General features: G+C 44.0%; 1 protein-coding gene across 6 annotated transcripts in view; it reads right to left on the bottom strand.

Moving 5' to 3' along the window:
• Nucleotides 1–24,452, bottom strand: part of SHROOM3 (shroom family member 3) — a 329,202-nt gene that overhangs the window by 42,977 nt on the left and 261,773 nt on the right. For 5 of the 6 annotated variants that reach the window (XM_061420517.1, XM_061420516.1, XM_061420519.1 and 2 more), the window contains one exon: nucleotides 14,824–14,955. In XM_061420517.1, coding sequence (XP_061276501.1) covers nucleotides 14,824–14,955 — 132 coding nt within the window. Of the gene's footprint in view, nucleotides 1–9,261; nucleotides 9,438–14,823; nucleotides 14,956–24,452 lie in introns of those variants that run through there. The other variant, XM_061420518.1, reaches the window with a different exon arrangement.

Raw genomic sequence — 24,452 nt, 5'->3', positions numbered from 1 at the left:
TATATAAAGAACTGTGAGATGAGGGGCGGGAACAGAGTGCGGAAGGAGGGAGACAGTGGGGTGTGCAATGTGAGGTGCCTGCGGGGTTGCAGTGGGGGACAGGAGGCAGTGGCAGCTACAGGACTGGCGTCTGGGCAAAAGGTAGAAACTGAGGAGGCACGAAACACATGGCCTTTGAGAAAAGATGAGCTGCTTGGGCAGAGTGCCTAGGAGACTGAAAGGAAGTCCCTTAAAGATAGGCCTCTGAGAACTGTCCCAATTTGGGGGTGGAAGGGGGCTGGAGGGGGCTATCAAGAGGCTTCCAGAGGAGCAGGAGGGAAACCAGGAGGGCGTGGGCATTTCACAGAATCCCCCAGTGAGAGGGTGGGGAGAGCAAGGAACTGCCAAGCATTCCAGCTGCTACAGAGAGGCTACTCTGGTGCCGGTGCCTGCAAGTGCACGTGACTGATGGCTGCTAAGTCTCTGCGATGGAAGGACAGGGAAGAGGCCTGCGTAGGATCAGGCAAGAGGTGAGGGAAGGAGGCCGTCAAGGCTGTATACTGTCACCCTGCTTATTTAACTTCTATGCAGAGGACATCATGAGAAACGCTGGGCTGGAAGAAGCACACGCGGGAATCAAGATTGCCGGGAGAAATATCAATAACCTCGGATATGCAGATGACACCACCCTTATGGCTGAAAGTGAAGAAGAACTCAAAAGCCTCTTGATGAAAGTGAAAGAGAAGAGTGAAAAAGTTGGCTTAAAACTCAACATTCAGAAAACAAAGATCATGGCATCTGGCCCCATCACTTCATGGGAAATAGATGGGGAAACAGTGGAAACAGTGGCAGACTTTATTTTGGGGGGCTCCAAAATCACTGCAGATGGTGACTGCAGCCATGAAATTAAAAGACAGTTACTCCTTGGAAGGAAAGTTATGAACAACATAGATAGCATATTCAAAAGCAGAGACATTACTTTGTCAACAAAGGTCCATCTAGTCAAGGCTATGGTTTTTCCTGTGGTCATGTATGGATGTGAGAGTTGGACTGTGAAGAAAGCTGAGCGCCGAAGAATTGATGCTTTTGAACTGTGGTGTTGGAGAAGACTCTTGAGAATCCCTTGGACTACAGGAGATCCAACCAGTCCATCCTAAAGGAGATCAGTCCTGGGTGTTTATTGGAAGGACTGATGCTGAGGCTGAAACTCCAATACTTTGGCCATCTCATGCGAAGAGTTGACTCACTGGAAAAGACCTTGATGCTGGGAGGGACTGGGGGCAGGAGAAGAAGGGGACGACAGGGTGAGATGGCTGGATGGCATCACCGACTAGATGGACATGAGTTTGGGAGAACTCCAGGAGTTGGTGATGTACAGGGAGGCCTGGCGTGCTGCAATTCATGGGGTCGCAAAGAGTCAGACACAACTGAGCAACTGAACTGAACTGAAGAGGTGAATGAGAGAGAAAACGGATATAGCAATGGGAGGTAATTCTTTAAAGAACTTGGCTCTAAAGGAGATAAAGAGGGTGGTAGCTAGAAGGCTGGGGCTTCCTTAGTGGCTCAGGGTCAATGCAAGAGGCATGGGTTCGATCCCTGGTTGGGAAGATCGCCTGGAGAAGGGAATGGCTACTCACTCCAGGATTCTTGCCTGGAGAATTCCATGGACAGTGGAGCCTGGCAGGCTACAGTCCACGAGTTACAAAGGGTCAGACACGACTGAACAGAACAGCTAGAAGGCTAGAAGGGGGCCAGGGAGTGTTATTGCTGTTTTATTTTAAATGATGAGAAGTACGAGCAAGTCTATATGAGACAGAGAATGGATGTATGTGCAGCTGAAGAGAGGTTGCCGCTCCTTAAGACTCATGAGGAAATAGGAAAGGACAGCATTCCAGAGCACACGAAGGGCATGAAGGACATGAAAAGCATGACTTCATGTGGAAGAGAAGCCAGATCCATTGGGATGAGAAAGGAGGAGGTCAGGTGGTGCTCATATAAAAGAGGGTGGGAGGACAGCTGAAAGGACTGAACTTCACAACCACTGTCCTCTAGAGGGACGAGTGAGAGGCTCGATGCGGTGGGTGGGGATCAAGGGGCATGACAGGTGAGGACTGAAGTGCTGAAACTGCACTAATGATATTGAAAAGATTTAATAACTAAGATATGTTCTCTGCTCTTAAGCTTACATTCTGGAGGGGAGGGGTACCAAATGAAGTATTTCTCTAATACATAATAAACTATAAAGAAATAATTCTTACAGTAAAGATAAAGTGCCCAAGACTTGCAATGCCAAGACAGGACACTCACCTTGGGAAGATGCTTCTCCAGAGTAGACTGCAGAGGTTGGCTGTTTGCCTTGGATTAGGGGTGGGAGTTTCCCTTGTGGCTCAGCTGGTAAAGAATCCACCTGCAGTGCGGCAGACCTGGATTTGATCCCTGGGTTGGGAAGAGCCCCTGGAGAAGGGGAAGGCTACCCACTCCAATATTCCAGCCTGGAGAAATCCATGAACTATATAGTCCACGGGGTCACAAAGAGTTGGACAGGACTGAGCAACTTTGACTTTCAGGGATGGAAGTGTGTGTGGGGAGGATGCGTAGATTTCATCACAGTTGTAACACATTAAGAACAGGATGCTTGTGAAACAAACAAATCGATAGGTCCTGAAAAACACAGCCCTTTCATTTGGATGCAGAACATATGTTGGGAGGTTTCAGAGATAAATCTGTTTTACAATAGTCTTCCAAAATATGCAATTTAGAGATGACATGAGGAAAAAGAACAATGAAAAAGATGACCAAAATACAGCCCACCAACATTCAGTCTGAATAAAGAGCAATTTGGTAACATTCAGCAAGACAATTTTTAAGTAACATATTCATCAAAAGACTGAAACACAACCTAAATGCCTATCAACAGCAGACCAGTTAAGTCAGTGTGGTACCTCCATACAATGGAAGATGCATGTAGTCATTAAAAGAACTATACATGTTGACTTGGAAATAGCTCCAAAATATATGGTAAAAGAAACAAAATTAAGACACAAAACTGTGCATACAGTATGCTGCTGAACATGGGGGAAAACATACTTCTGTTTATTAATGTAAAGAATATTTCTGGAAGAATTCTTGAGAAACTAGAACCAATCAATGACTGCCTCTGGGGAGAAACATTTATTTTTCAAGTATTTCCTTTTGTAACTTTTGAATTGTATACCATGTACATGTGTTACCTATTAAAAAGCCAAGTATTAACAACTCATTTTTAAAATAAAATTCACTGTACCTGGAGATAACCAAAAAAGTCGAACAGCTGTTTACTGACCTTTTCAATGATGCAAGTAATTTAATAAGCATTCCTAAAGAGCACAGCGTGCTTTACCTTTTAGGATCACTTTGATCTTAAAGAAGATAAGCAAATATTTTCCTAAAGCACATTACATCATGAGCATATCAATAAGAGTCAGAGGACCATTTAATTTTAAAATTGAGCAAACTAAGTTTTGTGTGTGGGTGTAATTCAAACAAAGCCCTTGTGTTGCATTCCTAACCACAAACAAGGAAGCTTCATTGCGTGGGATGGGTAGGCTGATGAAACTGGAACTAGGCAAGTGACATAATGTCCTTCTTAGATGATTTTGTCCTAACACACAGAGAGATTTGAATGCAAAGCGTGTTTTGGAGAAATTTACAATAAACTAGTTGATGTCTCTCGAGCAGTATTCACTCATCTCCTTCCATGTGCCTTCTACCTTGCTGGGACTGTGGTTTTCGTTCAATTTAATTCAGACTTAAACTGAAGAAAGTAGGGGAAACCACGAGGCCATTCAGGTATGACCTAAATCAAATCCCTTATGATTATACAGTGGAAGTGACAAATAGATTCAAAGGATTAGATCTGATAGAGTGCCTGAAGAACTATGGACAGAGATTTGTAACACTGTACAGGAGGCAGTGACCAAAACTATCCCAAAGAAAAAGAAATGCAAGAGAGCAAAGAGGTTGTCTGAGGAGGCCTTACAAATAGCTGAGAAAAGAAGAGAAGTGAAAGGCAAAGGAGAAAGGGAAAGAATTACCCAACTGAATGCAGAATTCCAAAGAACAGCAAGGAGAGATAAGAAAGCCTTCTTAAGTGAACAATGCAAAGAAATAGAAGAAAACAACAGAATGGGAAAGACTAGGGATCGCTTCAAGAAAATAAGAGATACCAAGGGAACATTCCATGCAAAGATGGGTACAATAAAGGACAGAAACAGCAAGGACCTAACAGAAGCAGAAGAGATTAAGAAGAGGTGGCAAGGATACATAGAAGAACAACTCAAAAAAGGGCTTAATGATCCAGATAACAACGATGGTGTGGTCATTCCGGAGTGTGAAGTCAAGTGGGCCTTAGGAAGCATTACTAGGAACAAAGCTAGTTGAGATTATGGAATTCCAGCTGAGCTATTCAAATCCTAAAAGATGATGTTGTTAAAGTGCTGCACTCTATATGCCAGCAAATTTGAAAAACTCGGCAGTGGCCACAGGACTGGAAAAGGTCAGTTTTCATTGAAATCCTGAAGAAGGGCAATGCCAAAGAATGCTCAAACTAACACACAGTTTCCCTCTTTGCATATGCTAGCAAGGTAATGCTCAAAATCCTTCAAGCCAGGCTTCAACAGTATGTGAGCGGAGAACTTCCAGAAGTACAAGCTAGATTTAGAAAAAGCAGAGGAACCAGAGATCAAATTGCCAATATCCACTGGACCATAGAAAAAGAGAATTCCAGAAAAACATCCACTTCTGCTTCATTGACTATGCTAAAGTCTTTGACTGTGGGGATCACAACAAACTGTGGAAAATTCTTAAAGAGATGGAGATACCAGGCCACCTAACCTGCCTCTAGAGAAACCTGTATGCTGGTCAAGAAGCAATTGTTAGAACCAGACATAAAACAATGGACTGGTTCCAGATTGGGAAAGGAGTACATCAAGGCTGTATATTGTCACCCTGCTTCTGCTTATTTAACTTATATGCAGAGTACATCATGCAAAATGCCAGCCTGGATGAAGCACAAATTGGAATCAAGATTGGTGGGAGAAATATCAATAACCTCAGATACACAGATGGCAGAAAGTAAAGAGGAACTAAATAGTCTCTTGATGAAGGTAAAAGAGGAGAGTGAAAAAGCTTGCTTGAAACTTAATATTCAAAAAACTAAGATCATGGAATCCAGTCCCATCACTTCATGGCAAATAGATGGGGAGACAATGGATACAGTGGCAGATTTTATTTTCTTGGGCTCCAAAATCACTACAGATGGTGATTGCAGCCATGAAATCAAAAGACAGTTGTTCTTGGGAGAAAAGTTATGACAAACCTAGACAGTGTATTCAAAAGCAGAGACATCACTTTGCTGACAAAGGTCTGTCTTGTCAAACCTATGGTTTTTCCAGTAGTCATGTATGGATGTGAGAGCTAGATCATAAAGAAGGCTGAGCGCCAAAGAATGATGCTTTCAAACTGTGGTGCTGGAGAAGACTCTTGAGAGTCCCTTGGACTGCAAGGAGACTAAACCAGTAAATCCTAAAGGAAATGAATCCTGAATATTCACTGCAAGGACTGATGCTGAAGCTCCAATACTTTGGCCACCTGATGTAAAGAGCCGACTCACTGGGAAAAAACCCTGATGCTGGAAAAGATTGAGGACAGGCAAAGAGGGCAACAGAAGGTAAGATGGTTGGATGGCATCGCTGACTCAATGGACATGAGTTGGAGCAAACTCTGGGAGACAGTGAAGGACCAGGGAAGCCTGGAGTGCTGCAGACCCCTCTTTGGGGTCGCCAAGAGTTGGACACGACTGAGCGACTGAACACCACCACCACCTTAATGTAGTACAACTGGACCTCAGGGAGGTCACAGATGGCCTCAAGGAGTTTATAATCCTACTGGGGAGCCTTGAATGGGCGAAAAAATATTAAACAGCATCAGAGTATTACTCATTCACTCAAAAAATACTTCGGTGCCAACTGAGTGCCAAATATCATTCTGGGCATTTTCTCACGTAACCTTTATGCTCTATGATGTAGGACACTTATGAAGTCTTACTCTTCCTCCCAGCCCTCTCCACCCATTTCTCTTCTCCCTCCATCTAATCTCTGTGGTTAATTTCTTATCTATCTTTTCTAGTGATTTGTTATGCAAATACAAACAGAAACAGATCTCTTTCACTCCCTTCACAATAGGAAAGTTATATGGTGCTCTGCTGCTGCTTTTTAGTTGCTCAGTCATGCCGACTCTTTGCGACCCTATAGACTGTAGCCCACCAGACACCTCTGCCAGGCAAGAATACTGGGGTGGGCTGCCATTTCCTATGCCAGTGGACCTTTCTGCCCCAGTGGATCTTTCCGCCCCAGGGATCGAACCTGTGTCTCCTGCAGCTCCTGCACTGGCAGGCGGATTCTTTACCACTGAGCCACTGCAATTTGGTAGTTATTGCTAAATTGCTCCTTTTATGCTTTAAAGGGGAGACAAATAACATGAATAATTAAATGTCACTGTGCAAGTGATTCTTAGAGGAGATCATATCTTCTTTAGTATAGAAGAATAGATTATTTGTATTTGAACAAAAATGCCTTTTCAGGCATTTCCAGTTTATGGGAAAATGATGTACCTCAAACACGAAACCCATCATCTTCCAAAATGTTTAAAAAAAAAAAAAAAAGGTGGTAATTGTTCTTTGGCAAAGGCACTGCTTTTGAGATATCCTTTAGCCCTTTTCAGCATCCCTCACCTCTAGTTTCTGTGACTACCGGGCTCCTCAAAGCTATACTTCAGATTTTTTGGATTCAAAGAAAAATCTAACAAGCAAACCTTTGCAAGGCTTTCATAATTGCCTAACCTCTGTGTCTTTAAAAAGTGGCTCAGTGGGTAGAAAGGTATGCGTTAGGTAATATAACCCCATAGCAACACACAGTCCTTTCTGGAAAGAGAAGTTCTTTTTAAATGTCACATCCTGATAATATGCCCTGGGGACTTTTGGCTTTGGCTACTGAATCACAAGTAAGAGTGAAGTCTAACATCTAAAATTTGCATAAAAAGTAAAAGCAGGATCTTTTCTTGTAAGAAGCTTTACCCCATTCTTCCACACCTGTTCCAACATCCTCTCACTACTAGTTTATCTCCTCCTCACCCTTCATTTTGAAACATTTTTAAGCTTAAATTTTATTGATGACCACACAAAACTATTACCATAAAAAAAAGGGACTAGCCATGGGGGTGGGTCGGTGTTTCTCACTTAGTCACCAGTGGGTGATAATGCTGAAACGTCTTTTCTCACTATGCCCTCTTTCTTTCGTCCTCCCCTCAACTCTGACATCTACAGAGAAATCAGAAGTCAACTCTCCTTCCCACACTTCACAGTCTGCCCATAAGCGATGGCAGAGGTTGACACTAACAGGATCTTTGTTCTGTAACAGCATTCATCTTTGTTTTTCTTTGCCTTTCAAATACAACTACAGTATAATAGCATAGAATAAATAGATAAGCATAAGCTCTAATTAACAACAGTTTCTTCTTCGAAACTCTCAACTTGGAACTAGACATGTTTTTGTTGGAGGAAGGAAGGAGGAACTGGTTTTTACTGATTTCTTCAGATATCAGACACTACAAGTTAAATTTTTTCTTCCCTACTTCTTCTTTGTGCCATAGAATATGTTTAAAGGGTACCCTTTACATCAAATACCAACCAAGCTATTTCCAAAGCAAGCTAATTCATTTTTATCCAGTGCTAAAGTATGAATTAAATTTCATTTGGCAAAACAAGGAAAGAGGGTTTTTGGTGTGTGTAAGGTAGAAGCCTTATCTTTTGGTAGTGACTTTTTTCTAAACACCATTCAATTAAAAAAATAAAAGAAAGAAATGCTCCGCAAATCTCCGACACTGAAGACACGATTCTCTTCTGGAGCAAGTGTTATGCATTGTATTAGGTTTTTCTCTTCTCTATACCAGTTTCTCTTCATTTAGAGGAAGAAGACACAAATGAGGAATTAAAGGCAACAATAAAACAAACGAAAGAATAGAAAGCATTAATTTTAGATAAGAACCTTAATCAATGGTCAAAAGAAGGATCTATATTTTAAAATCATTCCAGGAAAGAATGTTCATTAAATTTTTCAGATATTATTGAAACTAGAATGAAGAGAATAATGAAAGTTTTAAGGCAAAGAGGCTGAAAACTTTATGAACACTTGCTCCAGCCCTTCAGTTCCTACTTGCTAACATTTCCACGATAAATTTTACAACAAGGAGGAATTTCATTGCTACCACCATTCACACATAACCTGACACTCTGGGGAGAAAATAATAAAACTTGGAAGAATGCTCTCTCTTATTCACCTTTAAGTGAAAGAATGCCAAATAAAACTTGAAAAACCAGCCCTGGATCCTTCTCTCTCTATACGTGCTTTATAATCTAAGCAGTTCATTTTCCTTTTTACCTTTTACATGGTACAATAATAAAAATAAATAAATATTCAAGTCACATTGAGATCCAGGACAAGACCACAACCGGTGCAGCCACCTGTTCTTTGCCATATCATATTTTCTTTCAAGTAGAAGCATCCCTGAGGCAAAGCACTGGCACAGCTCTGAATAAAATTTTCGAATCAAAGACTGTATAAGGATACAAGCTGAATTTGAATTATTGTGAATAAAGGAAAAGATAGTCAAATATTTACGCCTTCCATTGTGATGGATGTCAATAAGGGCCACTCAAACAACCTCAATAAACACTTCTTTCATGCAAACTCAAAGTTAAAGGAGAAGACTATGCCTTTCCTTTAAAACTTTAAAGTTGCAGGTTCCTTTTCTTTATACAAATGTTGGCAAAGAGAATAGAGAACTTGGTTACAAGTACATAGATAAGTAGCCATTCCTTGTGAGAAACAGAAATTATTACTCTGAAATTCCCTGGGGAAATGGGGAAGCAAAACCACGAAGTTACACAACACAAAGCAATTGCTAACTTGAAAAAGATAAAAATCACTCTAAACACATACATCATAAGAAATACAGTGACTGTACACGTCGGAGAGGGAATGACTGAAAATTCCCACAGGACTATTGATAGTACACGGAATAATCAGAGGTGCTCAAATAATGAGAACTTACATGACAATTTAGAGAAATGGGCTTAAACTTAATACAATATAGCACAACATCAATAGACACCTGTGAAAGGCTTGTCAGCTGAGAATCCTGCAATGCAAGATTCTAAATCTCACTCTAACATAACCGTGGGCTTACCTTGTGGCAAAGAGAAACATTCTAGATAACAATCCTCTGGCCATCTGCATGTCATACTCAGGAGTGGGATAAAAAGCCATTGCACTCTACTACTGCTCTTTCTGCTTCTTCTGGGGCTGCCACAGCTCCTCAGTGATGCCAGCATCTCCCATCAGACAGCTTGAACCACCCAGAACTCACTAAGCTTCATGCAAGTGGGAGGGACTCATTTCCAGCCACCTCTGTAAATTGCCAATTAAAACTCAATTCCTGCTCTCTAAGAGGGAAGAAGAGAAACTGACCCTTAGTAACTTCTGAGAAGAACCAGCATCTTAGACAGCAGCACGCAGCTCAGGAATGCCAGAATTCTATTCTGTGGGCAGGAGGAGGAGAGGAGGAAGGAAAACCATCTGCTGATAAAATGCATCACACTGTACTCAGGAAGTTTCCTTTTTAATTGATCTTCTCTGAACCCGAGCCCTCCTCCACATCCAAAAATGCCACTGTCTGCAAAAATGCGTGTTAATGGCGTTAAGCTTCCCACAGTTTGGGAGACTAGTGAAGGAGGTCCTATACCAAACATCCACTGAGGTTTCCTGAGACACACTGATGGGGACAGAACTCACTGCCAGTGGAAGTGTAAAGTACCTGCTGAGCTAAACTTGCTGCCCAAATGAGAAGGAATAAAGAGTCAAAGCCTGAGTTTCTACGGCCCATTCATCTCAACAGAGCACATATCACCATGTATGGCAAGTGAAGTGAACTCGCTCAGTCGTGCCCGACTCTTTGCGACCCCGTGGACTGTAGCCCGCCAGGCTCCTCTGTCCACGGGATTCTCCAGGCAAGAATACTGGAGTGGGTTGCCATTCCCTTCTACAGGGGATCTTCCCAACCCAGGAATCGAACCCATGTCTCCCGCATGGCAGGCAGGTGCTTTATCCTCTGAGCCACCAGGGAACTTTCACTTTCATGTATGGTAATAAGCACTTACTAATTAGATGAGACGGTCATTACAATGATGATGGTGACTGGTGGTGGAAGGTGAGGAGGGGACAAGACGTTTACGGAGAAAGCACTGGCTTGGAAAATCTTGAGTTTTAAGCTGGAACATTTTGTCTCTTGAACTAACTCACTGGACTACTCTAGCCTGAGGCTTGACAGAATTTAGGTAGAAGTTCTGCCAAGATAAGTTAGATTATAGGATTCCTACTGACAGGTTGGACAAGAGAATTCGGGATCCAACCAGGAAAAGAATAGGACTGGATCTGTGAGAATATTAACCCCTGGACCACTAAGAGCTTCACTTTCTCTCTAACTTGATGATTTAGCGGGTCCCTATATATACCTGGAAGGAGGGAGTTTTTGTTATTTCTCTTATAAACAAGCAAGAAAATCATTTCTATTTCTCCATGAAAAAGGAGCTATCTATATATCCATGACCCCCTCGACCTGGAATTGGCTCATGACATAATCCCAGCCCTCTTCAATTTCCAAATTGGTGTAGGCTTCCACAGCCTGTCAAGAATTAGACTTGCTCACTGTCCACTACTAACCTTCCACCTCAAAACCTGTAGACTCCTAAGATGATCAGCACATCATTTCTGCTCTCTCTAAAGACATCAGTGTTTCACCCCTTCCCCTGTTTCAAAACAGGACTTAGCAAAGAGATCAAACCAATCAATCCTAAAAGGAAGCAACCCTGAATATTCATTGGAAGGACTAATGCTGAAGCTGAAGCTCCAATACTCTAGCCACTTGATGTGAAGAGCCAACTCACTGGAAAAGACCCTGATGCTGACAAAGATTGAGGGCAGAAAGAGAAGTGGGTGGCAGAGGGTGAGATGGTTAGGTAGCATCACTGACTCAATGGACATGAATTTGAGCAAACTCTGGGAGAGAGTGAAGGACAGGGAAGCCCAGCGTGCTGCAGTCCCTGGGGTCACAAAGAGTCAAACACAACAGAGCGACTGAACAAACAGACCACAGCCAACTTGAAAGAACTCTTAATGGCCAAAGCTGGAACAAGTTGAACAATAAAATAAATAACCCACAGAGTAAAATAATATGAAGGAGTTCTTACTTATACAGATAGTCGAATAAATAAATAAATGGAGGAAAAGAGAGCTCTTCCTTACAGAAGACATCTAATTAATAAAGGTAGAAGGAATGAAGGAAACAGACTCATCTTTAGAACATTACAGTAATAATTGTCACAGGCAATATCCATTGACAGATGCTAAAAATCAGTGGGAGATAGTTTGAGGAGAAACAATCTTTGCAGAGCCTCAAAACTACCTCCCTGCTACTGAAGATATGTGTCAACTGCAAGGAGACCAACAATGACTTTACAGTGAAGAAACCTCACCTTTAACCAGGAAACAAAGGTTAACATCACCAGTAATAACACATATTGACACCACGTAACACTGGAAATGACCCACTAAAAAGGACACATCATTTCTGTGGTATTCTTGCCGAAAATGCTTAACCTCTATCCAACCATGAGACACCACCAGACAAACCGAAATAGAAAACATTCGACAAAACAATGGGTCCATACTCTTCACAAAGTGTCAAGGTCATAAAAGATGAGGAAAGACCGAGGAAGTATTGTGGATTAGAGAAGACTAAAGGAACATGACAATTAAAGACAATGTGGGATCCTGCATGGAAAAAGGACACTGGGAGGACGGGTAGGGGAGGTGATATCTGACTAAAGTCCATCAAGGGTTATAGTCTGTAGTTCCAAGTACTACACCAACACTAAGTCCTTCGTTTTGATATTTACATTGTGGTTTTACAAGATATTAACATTACAGAAAGCCGGGTGATGGGTGGATAGAAAACCTCTGTACTATTTTCACAGCTTTTCTGTGAGTCTAAAATTATTTCAAAATAAAAAGTAAAAAGCAAAACAGGCAGGATTTGAGATCTGAATAAACTGGATGAGAACCAGACCAATTTCCAGGTTCAGTCCTACATCAGTAAAACGTGGGTTGCAGAGATCTAAGAGCATAGGAAAGAATATGGGTGGACTATTGTAGGGGCTTACGATATACCTGCAGAGATAAGATACATACACATGTGAAATCCTTAGAGGACAAGTAGAGTAAAAATTCCGGCCAACAGGACATGAGCAGGCATGACCTTTTCAAAAGGAAAAAGTCTATCTGCTCCCTTCCAGTCTCCCTTCATACAGACCCACCATCATGAGCCAGTTTTGACCATGAAGATGACGGCAACCCCAGCTTATTTCAAAGATAATCTCTTCATGGTTATAAGCACAGTCTCTGCATGGTTAGGACACCACCTAGATATACATTTAGGTTTGTCTGTTTTATCCAGCTGTTAAGGGTTGTTTTATGAAACACTTCAATTGTTTCAAACTCAAACCCAGGTCTGTGTGATCCCACTGTTCACGTTCTCAGCCCCCATTTAGTCTCAGTTCTACCTGCCTTCATCTACCTGTTGAAAGGCCCCACAATTACCCGCAAGTGTCTGATGGCAGAAACTTAAAGGAGTCACACTCTTTAATCTCTTCTCCCACCCTCACCTGTTCTTGATATGTCTCTTAAATTCATCTCAAATCTGTCTCATCACCTCTTGCTAAGTTCCAGTCTTGATCATTGTCTGCTCAGGCCAGTAACTTCCTAACTACGACTTTCTGGCCTGAAATCCTTCAACACTGATGCTACATTAACCTACACATCTCATTGAGTCTCGTGAAATAAAAGGCTCTGATCCTCTACATTCTGAAGATCCTAGGAGGCTGAAGGGAATAGAGATAACCCTAGGGCTTCTGTTTCTTTGGGCTGTCCCTGGGCTAACCTTACACCAGCGGCTTCTCTCATAGATGGAGGCCTCTGCACATCTCGGCCTGTCCTCATTTGGTATGTTCAAACTGCTTTTGAATCTTTTTTTCAAACGAAACCTTACAAAGAATCCTCATATAAACATCAGATACAAATATTGTTTGATTATATAAAATATATTTTATGTATAGTTGCATATTCATAAAATGGGTCACTGAATAAACCTAAATTTATGTTTATTTATAATCCAAGCTCACACGTCTACATGAAAGAACTGCCCCTAAACTGAAATCAGGATAACTGACAGCAATGATAACTGATATACTGAGTGCTTATGATGGGCTGGGTTTTATGTGCATCAGCACTTTCAATCCTCTCAGCAACTGAATGGAGAAGATTAGTAATTAAACACATTTTACATATTGGAAACAGAACTTAAATAACTTGCCTGCAGTTATATATATAGATATATTTTTTTATTGCTTATGGTTGCTTTACAATGCTGTGTTAGTTTCTGCTGTACAGCAAAGTGAATCACATACACATACGTATATCCCCCCTTTTTGGATTTCCTTCCCATTTAGGTCACCAGAGAGGACTGAGTATAGTTCCTCATGGAGGTTCTCAATAGTTATCTATTATACGTGCGTGCACACGTGCAAAGTCACTTCAGTTGTGTCTGATTCTTTGTGACCGTATGGACTGTAGCCTACCACGCTCCTCTGTCAATGGGGATTCTCCAGGCAAGAATACTGGAGTGGGTTGCCATGCCCTCCTCCAGGGGATCTTCCCGACCCAGGGATTGAACACATGTCTCTTATGTCTCCTTCGCTGACAGGCAGGTTCCTTACCCCTAGGCACCACCTGGGAAGCCCAATCTCCCAATCCATCCCACCCCATCCTCTTTGCCCCTGCATTATATATTAAATGGCAGAATTAAGATGTGAATTCCGGTAGACTGATTCCATGGACCCCATCTTACTATATTATACTGCCTTTCATGCTGGCACACAGACTTACGTGACAGTGACGAAAAGGATAAGAATGAGAACATCATCAATATACCAGCACCTAATATTTACTTCACCCGACAATGAGCAGGCTCTGTGCTAAGTGCTTTGAATATCTCATCTCCTTGAATCCCCACAACTGTCCTATGAAGTAGGCTGTTATGCTAACTGCTGAGTGGAGTCAGTGTGAGCTCAAACTGTCTGAATTTGAACACACCACCTCCTAACTAGATGCCTTTACACTTGTGCAAACCTCACAGCACTGGGGTGAGAATCTGATGAGGTACGCAAAGCCCTAGGACACAGGAAGCACAGATAAGTACTTAGAAATTTTCATTAGGCCAACTTTGTAATCTCAGGACATTTCTCAATTAGAGAAATTTTCAATGAGTATCAGCTCAAAGACGAATCCACCTTGTACAATGTAACACACGAGTCATTTCCAAAGTGTAGGACATTGGCCCATCTCTTTGAGAGTTTTTAATTAGTTTTAAAAACAGCTGTGAATGTATTTTTTAGATATTTGCATCAAAGGATTTGAGGGACCCCTCAGATTACCTGCCAGGAACCTGATGCTTCTTCAGAACCTAGTTTGGAAACTGTCATCAGGATAGTTATCCTTCTGAATTCCGAGCTTCTGCCTGACCTCCTCACCTCTCTCTCTCTCATCTGTATTCGTGACCAGCCTCAGCCCTCATTCCCTCTTCCCGCAGCCAAGTCCCTCTTCCAGACCACTCAACAAGGTCCTCCGTGCCTCTTACCTGTGCTTCAGCCGAGGTTTAACCCCTCCTGACCATGCTACTTTTCTGTGCTGGGGGTCAGAGGTGAGGTGCTCTGGGCCGAATGAGTCAGAGGTGCCAGTGTCTGCAGGGCCCGGGTCTGCATGTGCATCTCTAGAGAAAAGAGGAAAACAAGAAGTTGAGTGTGGTGGTGTTCACGGGCAGGGTGGATAAACAAATCCAACATGGACAAGGTATGAGAATTCACTGTGGAGCTGGCGCGGAGCAGCGCAGCTGAGCGTAGAGGTCTAAGCCTGCACCTACCCAGGTACTCTGTACTGGTGGGGGTTGTCACCTCCCCATCTGTGTTTCTACAATAAGCAATAAGGTGTACTTCCCAATCTCAGATTTCTAGATTTTTCCAACCAAGCAGGGAGAAAGACTCTTTTGACCATTATGAAGAAGAACCCACCTATAATTCAGGATCTGCAGTGAATAAGTGAAAAACTTGAACTCACTGAAGGAGGTGGTTTCCTGAGACAAGTTTTTGCTGCCTCCCGACCCAGGGTAACTGGAAGGACAGCAACTCCCAGAGCACCAGCCCTGGCTCCGTTTGCACAAGCCAACGCTCGAGTCCAAGCTATTCCAGATTGTTTAGATTCCACTGCGCTGGAGGCAAGCCTTTTGTGTGTCCATTTAAATCTACCCTCCCACCCCCAGTCCCTAACACCATTTCCCTAACACTTTTCCTCCACACACCCAGGGAGCCGGAGAAAAATGTTAAGCCCCAAGTGGCCAGTGTGTTCCCCATGGGAACAGATGCACTCTCCTGTGGAGAGTCTTGGGTTCTTAATTTCCAAACACCCTGTCTGCACCTTCAAGGTCTGCTCTTCATCAGTGAGTCTGTCCCTGCATCAGACTCTGAGGCAGGTTCGCCACACTGGGTACCAGTGATACGCTTTCATGTCTCTTTGAGAGCTGACCAGTAGACCCCGCACTACATCCTATAAGCAGGAATCTGAAGAAGGCGCAAATGCCTGCGGTTTCTCTTCTGCACAGGCCTTGGGTGAGAAGTGGTGGGATTAGGCATGGTATTGATTTCTTTGTATTTCAGGACAGGGAGGGAGATGATCAGGCAGTCAGCAGGGAGTCTCCACTTCGAAACTTTTGTCTAGTTTTATCTAAGTGTAATCGCCTCCTTTGTTACCTTACTTTTCTCAACGATTTGAGGATGCTTGACTTGAATATATTCAGTATTCCCCTAGACCGGAAGTCTGAAAGCCTGGTTGGGGTCCTGTCACTTGTGAGCCGAATGACATTGGGCAAGTAAATGGTGAGCCCCGGGCTCCTCATGGGGAACCTGAGAATATGGCAGAACCCACAGTGTAGGAGCCTGGCCCTGGAGTCTGAGTCAAGTCCCGGCCCCAGCCACTGAGCAAACTCTGTGACCTTGTCCTCTCTGTGCCTCTATTCTCGGATCTCTGAAATAGGTGCAAAGGAACAATGGCTTTCATAGCATTGTTGAGAAGTGTTGTGTTAGTTGCTCAGTCATGTAGGACTCTTTGCAAGCCTATGGACGGTAGCCTCCATCCACGAAATTCTCCAGGTAAGAATACTGGAGTGGGTTGCCATGCCCTCCTCCATGGAATCTTCCCAACCGAGGATCGAACCTGGGTCTCCCACATTGCAGGTAGATTCTTTACCATCTGAGCCACCAGAGAGGCCCAATTCAGGTAAAGCACATAGAATAATAATAATGTCTGTACCTATTCAGTTCAGTTCAGTCCAGTCGCTCAGTCGTGTCCGACTCTTTGCGACCCCATGAATTGCAGCATGCCAGGCCTCCCTCGGAGAAGGCAATGGCAACCCACTCCAGTACTCTTGCCTGGAAAATCCCGTGGACGGAGGAGCCTGGTGGGCTGCAGTCCATGGGGTCTCGAAGAGTCGGACACGACTGAGCGACTTCACTTTCACTTTTCACTTTCATGCATTGGAGAAGGAAATGGCAACCCACTCCAGTGTTCTTGCCTAGAGAATCCCAGGGACAGCGGGGCCTGGTGGGCTGCCGTCTCTGGGGTCGCACAGAGTCGGACATGACTGAAGCGACTTAGCAGCAGCAGCAGGCCTCCCTGTCCATCACCAACTCCCAGAGTTCACTCAGACTCACGTCCATCAAGTCAGTGATGCCATCCAGCCATCTCATCCTCTGTTGTCCCCTTCTCCTCCTGCCCCCAATCCCTCCCAGCATCAGAGTCTTTTCCAATGAGTCAACTCTTCGCATGAGGTGGCCAAAGTACTGGAGTTTCAGCTTTAGCATCAGTCCTTCCAAAGAAATCCCAGGGCTGATCTCCTTCAGAATGGACTGGTTGGATCTCCTTGCAGTCCAAGGGACTCTCAAGTCTTCTCCAACACCACAGTTCAAAAGCATCAATTCTTCAGCGCTCAGCCTTCTTCACAGTCCAACTCTCACATCCATACATGACCACAGGAAAAACCATAGCCTTGACTAGACGGACCTTTGTTGGCAAAGTAATGTCTCTGCTTTTGAATACGCTATCTAGGTTGGTCATATCTTTCCTTCCAAGGAGTAAGCGTCTTTTAATTTCATGGCTGCAGTCACCATCTGCAGTGATTTTGGAGCCCAAAAAAATAAAGTCTGACACTGTTTCCACTGTTTCCCCATCTATTTCCCATGAAGTAATGGGACCAGATCCCATGTTCTGAATGTTGAGCTTTAAGTCAACTTTTTCACTCTCCACTTTCACTTTCATCAAGAGGCTTTTTAGTTCCTCTTCACTTTCTGACATAAGGGTGGTGTCATCTGCATATCTGAGGTTATTGATATTTCTCCTGGCAACCTTGATTCCAACTTGTGTTTCTTCCAGTCCAGCGTTTCTCATGATGTACTCTGCATTTAAGTTAAATAAGCAGGGTGACAATATACAGCCTTGACATACTCCTTTTCCTATTTGGAACCAGTCTATTGTTCCATGTCCAGTTCTACTGTTGCTTCCTGACCTGCATACAGATTTCTCAAGAGGCAGGTCAAGTGGTCTGGTATTCCCATCTCTTTCAGAATTTTCCACAGTTTATTGTGATCCACACAGTCAAAGGCTTTGGCATAGTCAATAAAGCAGAAATAGATGTTTTTCTGGAACTCTCTTGCCTTTTCCATGATCCAGCAGATGTTGACAATTTGGTCTCTGGTTCCTCTGCCTTTTCTAAAACCAGCTTGAACATCAGGAAGTTCACGGTTCACGTATTGCTGAAGCCTGGCTTGGAGAATTTTGAGCATTACTTTACTAGTGTGTGAGATGAGTGCAATTGTGCGTTAGTTTGAACATTCTTTGGCATTGCCTTTCTTTGGGATTGGAATGAAAACTGACCTTTTCCAGTCCTGTGGCCCCTACTGAGTTTTCCAAATTTACCTATTCAGCACTCAGCAAATCAGCTCCTATAATTATATGTATCCTGCGGAGTTGGTATCAGGCTTCTAGATAATGTCTGTTAACTGTCCTGCATACTGCCTACACATGGGGTATCTGCTTAATTAATGCATCATTTTCATTATTGTCTTCAACCTTCATTTTAGAACTCCTTTCAGCCAAGATCGTTATGTAAAACAGACACAACTAAAAGACCTAATTTATGCTGGAAATAACAGCAAAAAGAGCCTTGTCTGGAGTTAGCACATCAGAGCCTTTTGCAGAATTCATCATGTGGTCTCTAATTAGGTTTCTCCTACAGCCCTAAGCCACAAGAAAAAGCTCTGATGTGCTAACTCTGGACAAGGCTCTGTTGGCCCCAGTGGCCATCTGATTTAAGCTGAGGTGGAAAGTAGACTCAGAGGCATCTTATCAAATCCATAAACGTAAAGATGACACAGCACATCCACAGCCAGCCATTGGTAGAATCCATTTCGACAGCAAGCTTGACTTTCTGGCTTTCCTCTAGACCCTGCTGCTGTCCATGGAAGAAAACAAGAAAGACCAGGCCTAAGCTTTCACAAAACCTTTGTGGCATTTAATAACTTCCTCATTTTGGGGCCTAAAACACAGTTGTTGGCTCTGCCCTCTCTGAATATGGCCGAGTCCTTTTCTCTCTCCTTAGCCCCTACCCCTCTCTGGGAAGCACCAAGGGATGGAAGGTCCAAGGTGCAGGCTGTCTGGAGTGAAGGGCTAGCAGGAAGAGCAGGCAAATAGGAAAGAGATGGAAGCAAGAAGAACAGGAGGCTGTTTCATCTTTTTAAGGATCTTTTACGCAGGATTCTTCTCACCCCTAGCAGAGACCAGCACCCCAGCAATGACCTCTGGGGGACCAGGCTGAGGTTAACAACCGGGTGTGAGGGCTCAGAAAACCTGGGTTGCATGTTGCTGATGGTGGCACCCAGGCTAAGTCACAGCACAGCCTCCCTGCCAATCTTCACCTCCCCGGACCCTGGGTGGCCTGGCTACGAGGCTCCCGTGTGGGCTGCCTGGATGCTCGACACCAAGGAGGAAGCAAGGTTGAAAGGAAGGCAGGAAGGATGACCAGCATGCAGAACACACGGGACAATAAATAAACACTTTTAAACATGCTCTAGTGAAAAGAAATTCCATAGTGAATCTTGCTGGCCAAACTGGTGAGACGTTTTTGAGGGTTGTTTTTAATATTGTTTCTTACTACTGTCCGTCTCAGTACCACAAACTATGAACAAGAAAACAGAAATCAGAGCTGACTTGAAAGATTTACCAGGGGCCAAAACAAAATGATTGTGATGCACTAGCCCAGTGTCATCTTTCTTCGCCAGATAAGAAACAAGAAATCCAGGCCAACCACCTACATATTTCTACTTCCTACGCTAAGTACATTCATATTCCCAGCCCCCACTGTTCATACATGAATGTGAGAACTGGACCATAAAGAAGGCTGAGCACCAAAGAATTGATGGTTTCGAACTGTGGTGCTGGAGAAGACTCTTGAGAGTTCCTTGGACAGCAAGGATATCAAACTAGTCAATCCTAAAGGAAATCAACCCTGAATAAGGACTGAAGCTGAAGCTCCAATACTTTGGCCACCTGATGAGAAGAGCCTTACTCATGAGAAAAGACCCTCATGCTGGGAAAGACTGAGGGCATGAGAAGGGGACAACCGAGGATGAGATGGTTAGATGGCATCACTGACTCAACGGACTCAAAGAGTTTGAGTGAACTCTGGGAGATGATTAAGGACAAGGAAGCCTGCTGTGATGCAGTCCATGGGATCACAAAGAGTCAAATATGACTTAGCCACCAAATAACAGCACAGTTCATAATTTATGAATATATACTAACTGCTTCACTATTTGGTATTTAAATGGAGTCCTTAACTGCTTTCTGAACTGAGCTTCAGCCAATACTGAAGAAGCAGTTCCAGATTGCCCTGTTCCTGTAGCTCTCTTGAACTCCAAGGGGAGGTGTCTGGGGAGGGTCTCTCCAGATCCCTTTAGCTCCTGATTTCTACTACATTTCCATGAGGATGGGCAGAGGGGGCTCCAATCTCTTTAGCGTGGGCTGTTACAGCCTTGAAGAGCTCAGTTCTGACAATCAGCAGTTTTCTTCTTTTGGTTGTGTTTTGCCTGGGGAAGCTTCCTCGACAGCCACATCCACTCCAGTCCCCCTCCAACCCAGGGGCCAGCGCCATCTTTAAAAAGAAAACTAAATGGATTATGTCATTTCTAATAATAAAACTTGTATAGCTTCCACATGCACTCTGGAGAAAATCCAAATTCTTATACAGAACAATATAAAGAACAAGCCTGCCACGCTCTCCACTTCACACATGCAATTCCCTCCGCCTGGAAGTCTTCCTCCTGATTCTCCGCTTGACCGGCTCGTCCTCAGCCTTTTGCTCCAGGGAGCACACCACCTCCTCAGAGACCATTTCACCTGCCTCATACAGTCTCTGCCCAGCACCTGGTCTTTCCTGTCATTGCACCTGGCGCCACAGGTAAATGTTTATTTCCACACGGATTGCACTGGACAGAAAGTGCAGCCAAGTCAGGGTCCACGGCTGGCTTTTCTTCAGTTTTGCGCTTTTAAACCATTACATACCCAGGGCCTCAGTGAGTGGCTCGCGATAGGCACACAATACAGATTTATAGAAACAATCACAGTTGACTGTAAAGGGAAAAATTGTGTGATGCATCCAAAATGGAGCTCTATGCATTTGGGCATTTAAAGGCATTAAATTGTTTACGCGTTTAGGGAAAGCTGGGGACCTCTTTTAGTCACTTTCTATATAAAGTTATGAGGGCTTCCCTGGTGGCTCAGCAGTAAAAAAAATTCACCTGCCAATGCAGGAGATGCGGGTTCAATCCCTGGGTTGGGAAGATTCCCCCTGAGGTGGGCATGTAACCCACTCCAATATTCTTGCCTGGAGATTCCCATGGACAGAGGAGCCTGGCGGGCTACAGCCCATGGGGTCACAAAGAGTCCCACTCGACTGGCTGCTAAACAACAATATGTAAGGTTGTGAGTTGATTCCTTTGTAAAGTAGAATTCAGCTCTAACTGTTGGTCCCTGTCACAACAGCTAGCTTTTGTGGAGTAGACATGAGCAGTGCTGGGGGAATACCCCCTTCGCCCAACAGTTGGCCCAGCTCAGCACCATCTTGCTGCCTTATGTTTCGAAACCACCAGAATGCTTTTTGAGATTAAACAGACAGAAGTGCATTTATACAGGGCTAAGTTGTCCTCAGAGTCTCCTAGAGAAATTCCTTTGGATTTAGGCAGGGTGCCTGCATGTATTCATTTTCATAATTTGCTCTGTGAAGTTGCGTTTGTGGGTGCCTGGGTCTCTATGTTCTCTTTCTGCTGCTCCAGGTCCATCACGCAGGAAGCTGCATGTCATCATCTTTGCATCCTGTTTCCAGGCCTCTCCTCGGATCAGAACCTCAGGTTCCCGAGCCCCTTTCTTCCCTTCAGTCTCTGGGAGGCAGAGAGGGTCTGGATTCTCCGCCCCTTCAGTGTGTGGCAGAAGATACTAAGAACCCATGCCCTCTGGCTCAGATTTCTGCTCTTAGCCTAAGGCAGCTGTTCTTTGTTTGCTGATGACTGGGCATCTATCAAAGGTGTCAGAGATGTCCTCAATGAACTGCACTCTCTTGAAAAGCCCCTTGTTTCTATTACTGATCTTTTGGTTCCTATGTATTTAGACAGAACCTTTTGGGTCACTGTCCCTTCATTCTTCCCCTCTCTTGGGGCTTCCCTTGTGGCTCAGCTGGTAAAGAATCTGCCTGCAATGCCGGAGACCTGGGTTTGATCCCTGGGTTGGGAAGATCTCCTGGAGAAGGGATAGGCTGCCCACTCCAGTATTCTTGGACTTCCTTGGTGGCTCAGATGGCAGAGAATCTGCCTACAACACAGGAGACCCAGGTTCAGTCCCTGGATGAGGAAGATCCCCTGGAGGAGAGCGTGGCAACCCACTCTAGTATTCTTGCCTGGAGAATCCCATGGACAGAGGAGCCTGGTGGGCTACAGTCCATGGGGTCCCAAAGAGTCAGACACGACTGAGCGACTAAGCACAGCACAGCAAAGGGCATGCTTACAGTGGAACGCACTGAACAGGATACAGGCCTGAGGCAACACAGAGTGAACTTCTTAGATGGTAAGTAATAATTTAAAAAGCAAGTGAAGTGCAAGTCTCTCAGTCGTGTCTGACTCTTTGCAACCCCATGAACTATACAGTCCATAGAATTCTCCAGGCCAGAATACTGGAGTGGGTAGCCTATTACTTCTCCAGGGTATCTTCCTGACCCAGGAATCGAACTGGGCTCTCCTGCACTGCAGGTGGATTCTTTACCAGCTGAGCTACCCAGGCATCCCTTTACTTGTTCTCAAAAAAACCTCTTCCTTCTGTTCACCCACCTTGGTTTGGCAGTATGGTTATTACAGGAGGCCACGTATAACCCTTCAGCCGTGCACAGAGGTGCTTTGTAGGTCTCGGCCCTGTGTCTACCTGTACCTCCTGTGCCTCTTGTTGACGCTTTTTCTCACTTGATTTCCCCTGAAACCTCCCAAATGGAACAAGTGTACAACTTACAACACTAACATTCAGCATATTTCTGACTCTTTCCGAAACCATAAGCCTAACTATCTCCAGATCTTAAGCCAGTGACCTAGATGCCAGCCTTGCAACTGGAAAAGGGTGGGTAGGGGAAAAAGCCAAATGACTAGCCAAATCTTTTAACCTACCTATTAAATACTTAATCTGCGTCATATTTACTTTTGACTGCAATGCTACCACCTCCAGGGCCCTAAGACTAGTCCAGGGCAAGTGCATAGGAAAACCAAGGGCCCTCATGCAAGGGCTTATATTAAACTGGTGACATCTTTACCACTGGAGTGTATTGTCCTAGACACAAACACTCAAGAGTGTGACCTTAAATCAACACAGTAAGTGGCAGGCTGCATAACTTGTATGAACAATGAGGATTCCACAGCCAGCTGCTTGGGTTCCTGTTCTGGCTCTGTCACCTCGCAGGTGTCTGACTTTGGGCAGGTCACTCAGCCTCTCACGCCTCAGTTTCCTCCCCTATAAATATTAAAATACGCATATCAAAGTGTAGTTGTGAGGCCTGAATGAATATGTGTAACACACTTAGAACGGTGCCTGGCAGTGTTTCCTTCTTACCAATGGCAAGGAAATTTACATTTCTTGGACACATGGTGTGTACCAGATACTGTGCTTTAATAGGTTATTAATCTTATTGTTTGAGACGGCAATGATCCTCATATAGATAAAGAAAGCAAAAAGAAATAAGACAAGTAGAAAGCAGTCCGGCCGGAGACCACACCACCCCTCACGCAATGCCTGAAGGTCCCAAGACTGTGCGTGCTTTTTTCTTAGGCATCAGCCACATGCCAATCCACATGACCATTTCTGCCACATGACCCTTTTGCCATTCATACATGACAGAAAGCAATGAATGAAGACAAAAGACCAGAAAAAGTACCAAAATGTTACTACTGGGTGATAGGATTAAGGGTGATATTTTTTCCCCCTTTTCTGTATCTTGCAAATTGTTTACAATTAACATTTATGACTGTAGTTATCAGAAAAAGTAAAATCAGCCTTAATTTTTTTTCCCCTCACTAGAATGAATCTCAGCCTGATTTCTCCATATTTTTAAAGGAAAATCTTTGTAGGGAAATGGAGTGGATGTACTACCCTGGGAGTAAGTCTGGGCAATGGAAAGACTTCATGCCACTATTCCATCTGAGCCCTAGGACCTCATCTGTAAAAAGGGGACAGAGTATTATCTGCCTGGTGACATGGCTGTGGGATCTGGTAAGCCTGGCACGTGATAACCACAAGAAGGGAGCTATTATCATTTGATCCAAGTGGCCTACATGAGAGAGATGAGTACGGGAAGGCACCCAAGGGGTGTGACAGGATGCGGGTATAACCATTGGCTCTTTCATTCCTTAAAGAGGGCAACTGCAAATGTCCAAAGCATTTGGTGAGAGATATAAATGTCACAGTTCTCGCATATAAGAACAGGAAATAAAAGGCGTTACCTGGGCCCCTTAGGAACAGACCAGGGCAGAAGGCCCAGCAACCAGCGTGAAAGAAATGGTTTCTGGAGTATCAAAGCTGACAGTATCAGCCTGAGGATTCTTCTACAAGCCTCGTTTCAGCAGAGGGAGCTTC

This window comes from Bos javanicus, chromosome 6 (assembly GCF_032452875.1).
Source record: "Bos javanicus breed banteng chromosome 6, ARS-OSU_banteng_1.0, whole genome shotgun sequence".
Taxonomy (NCBI): Eukaryota; Metazoa; Chordata; class Mammalia; order Artiodactyla; family Bovidae; genus Bos; species Bos javanicus.
The sequence above is the reverse complement of the archived record's forward strand: the minus strand, read 5'-3'. Positions and strand labels throughout refer to the sequence as shown.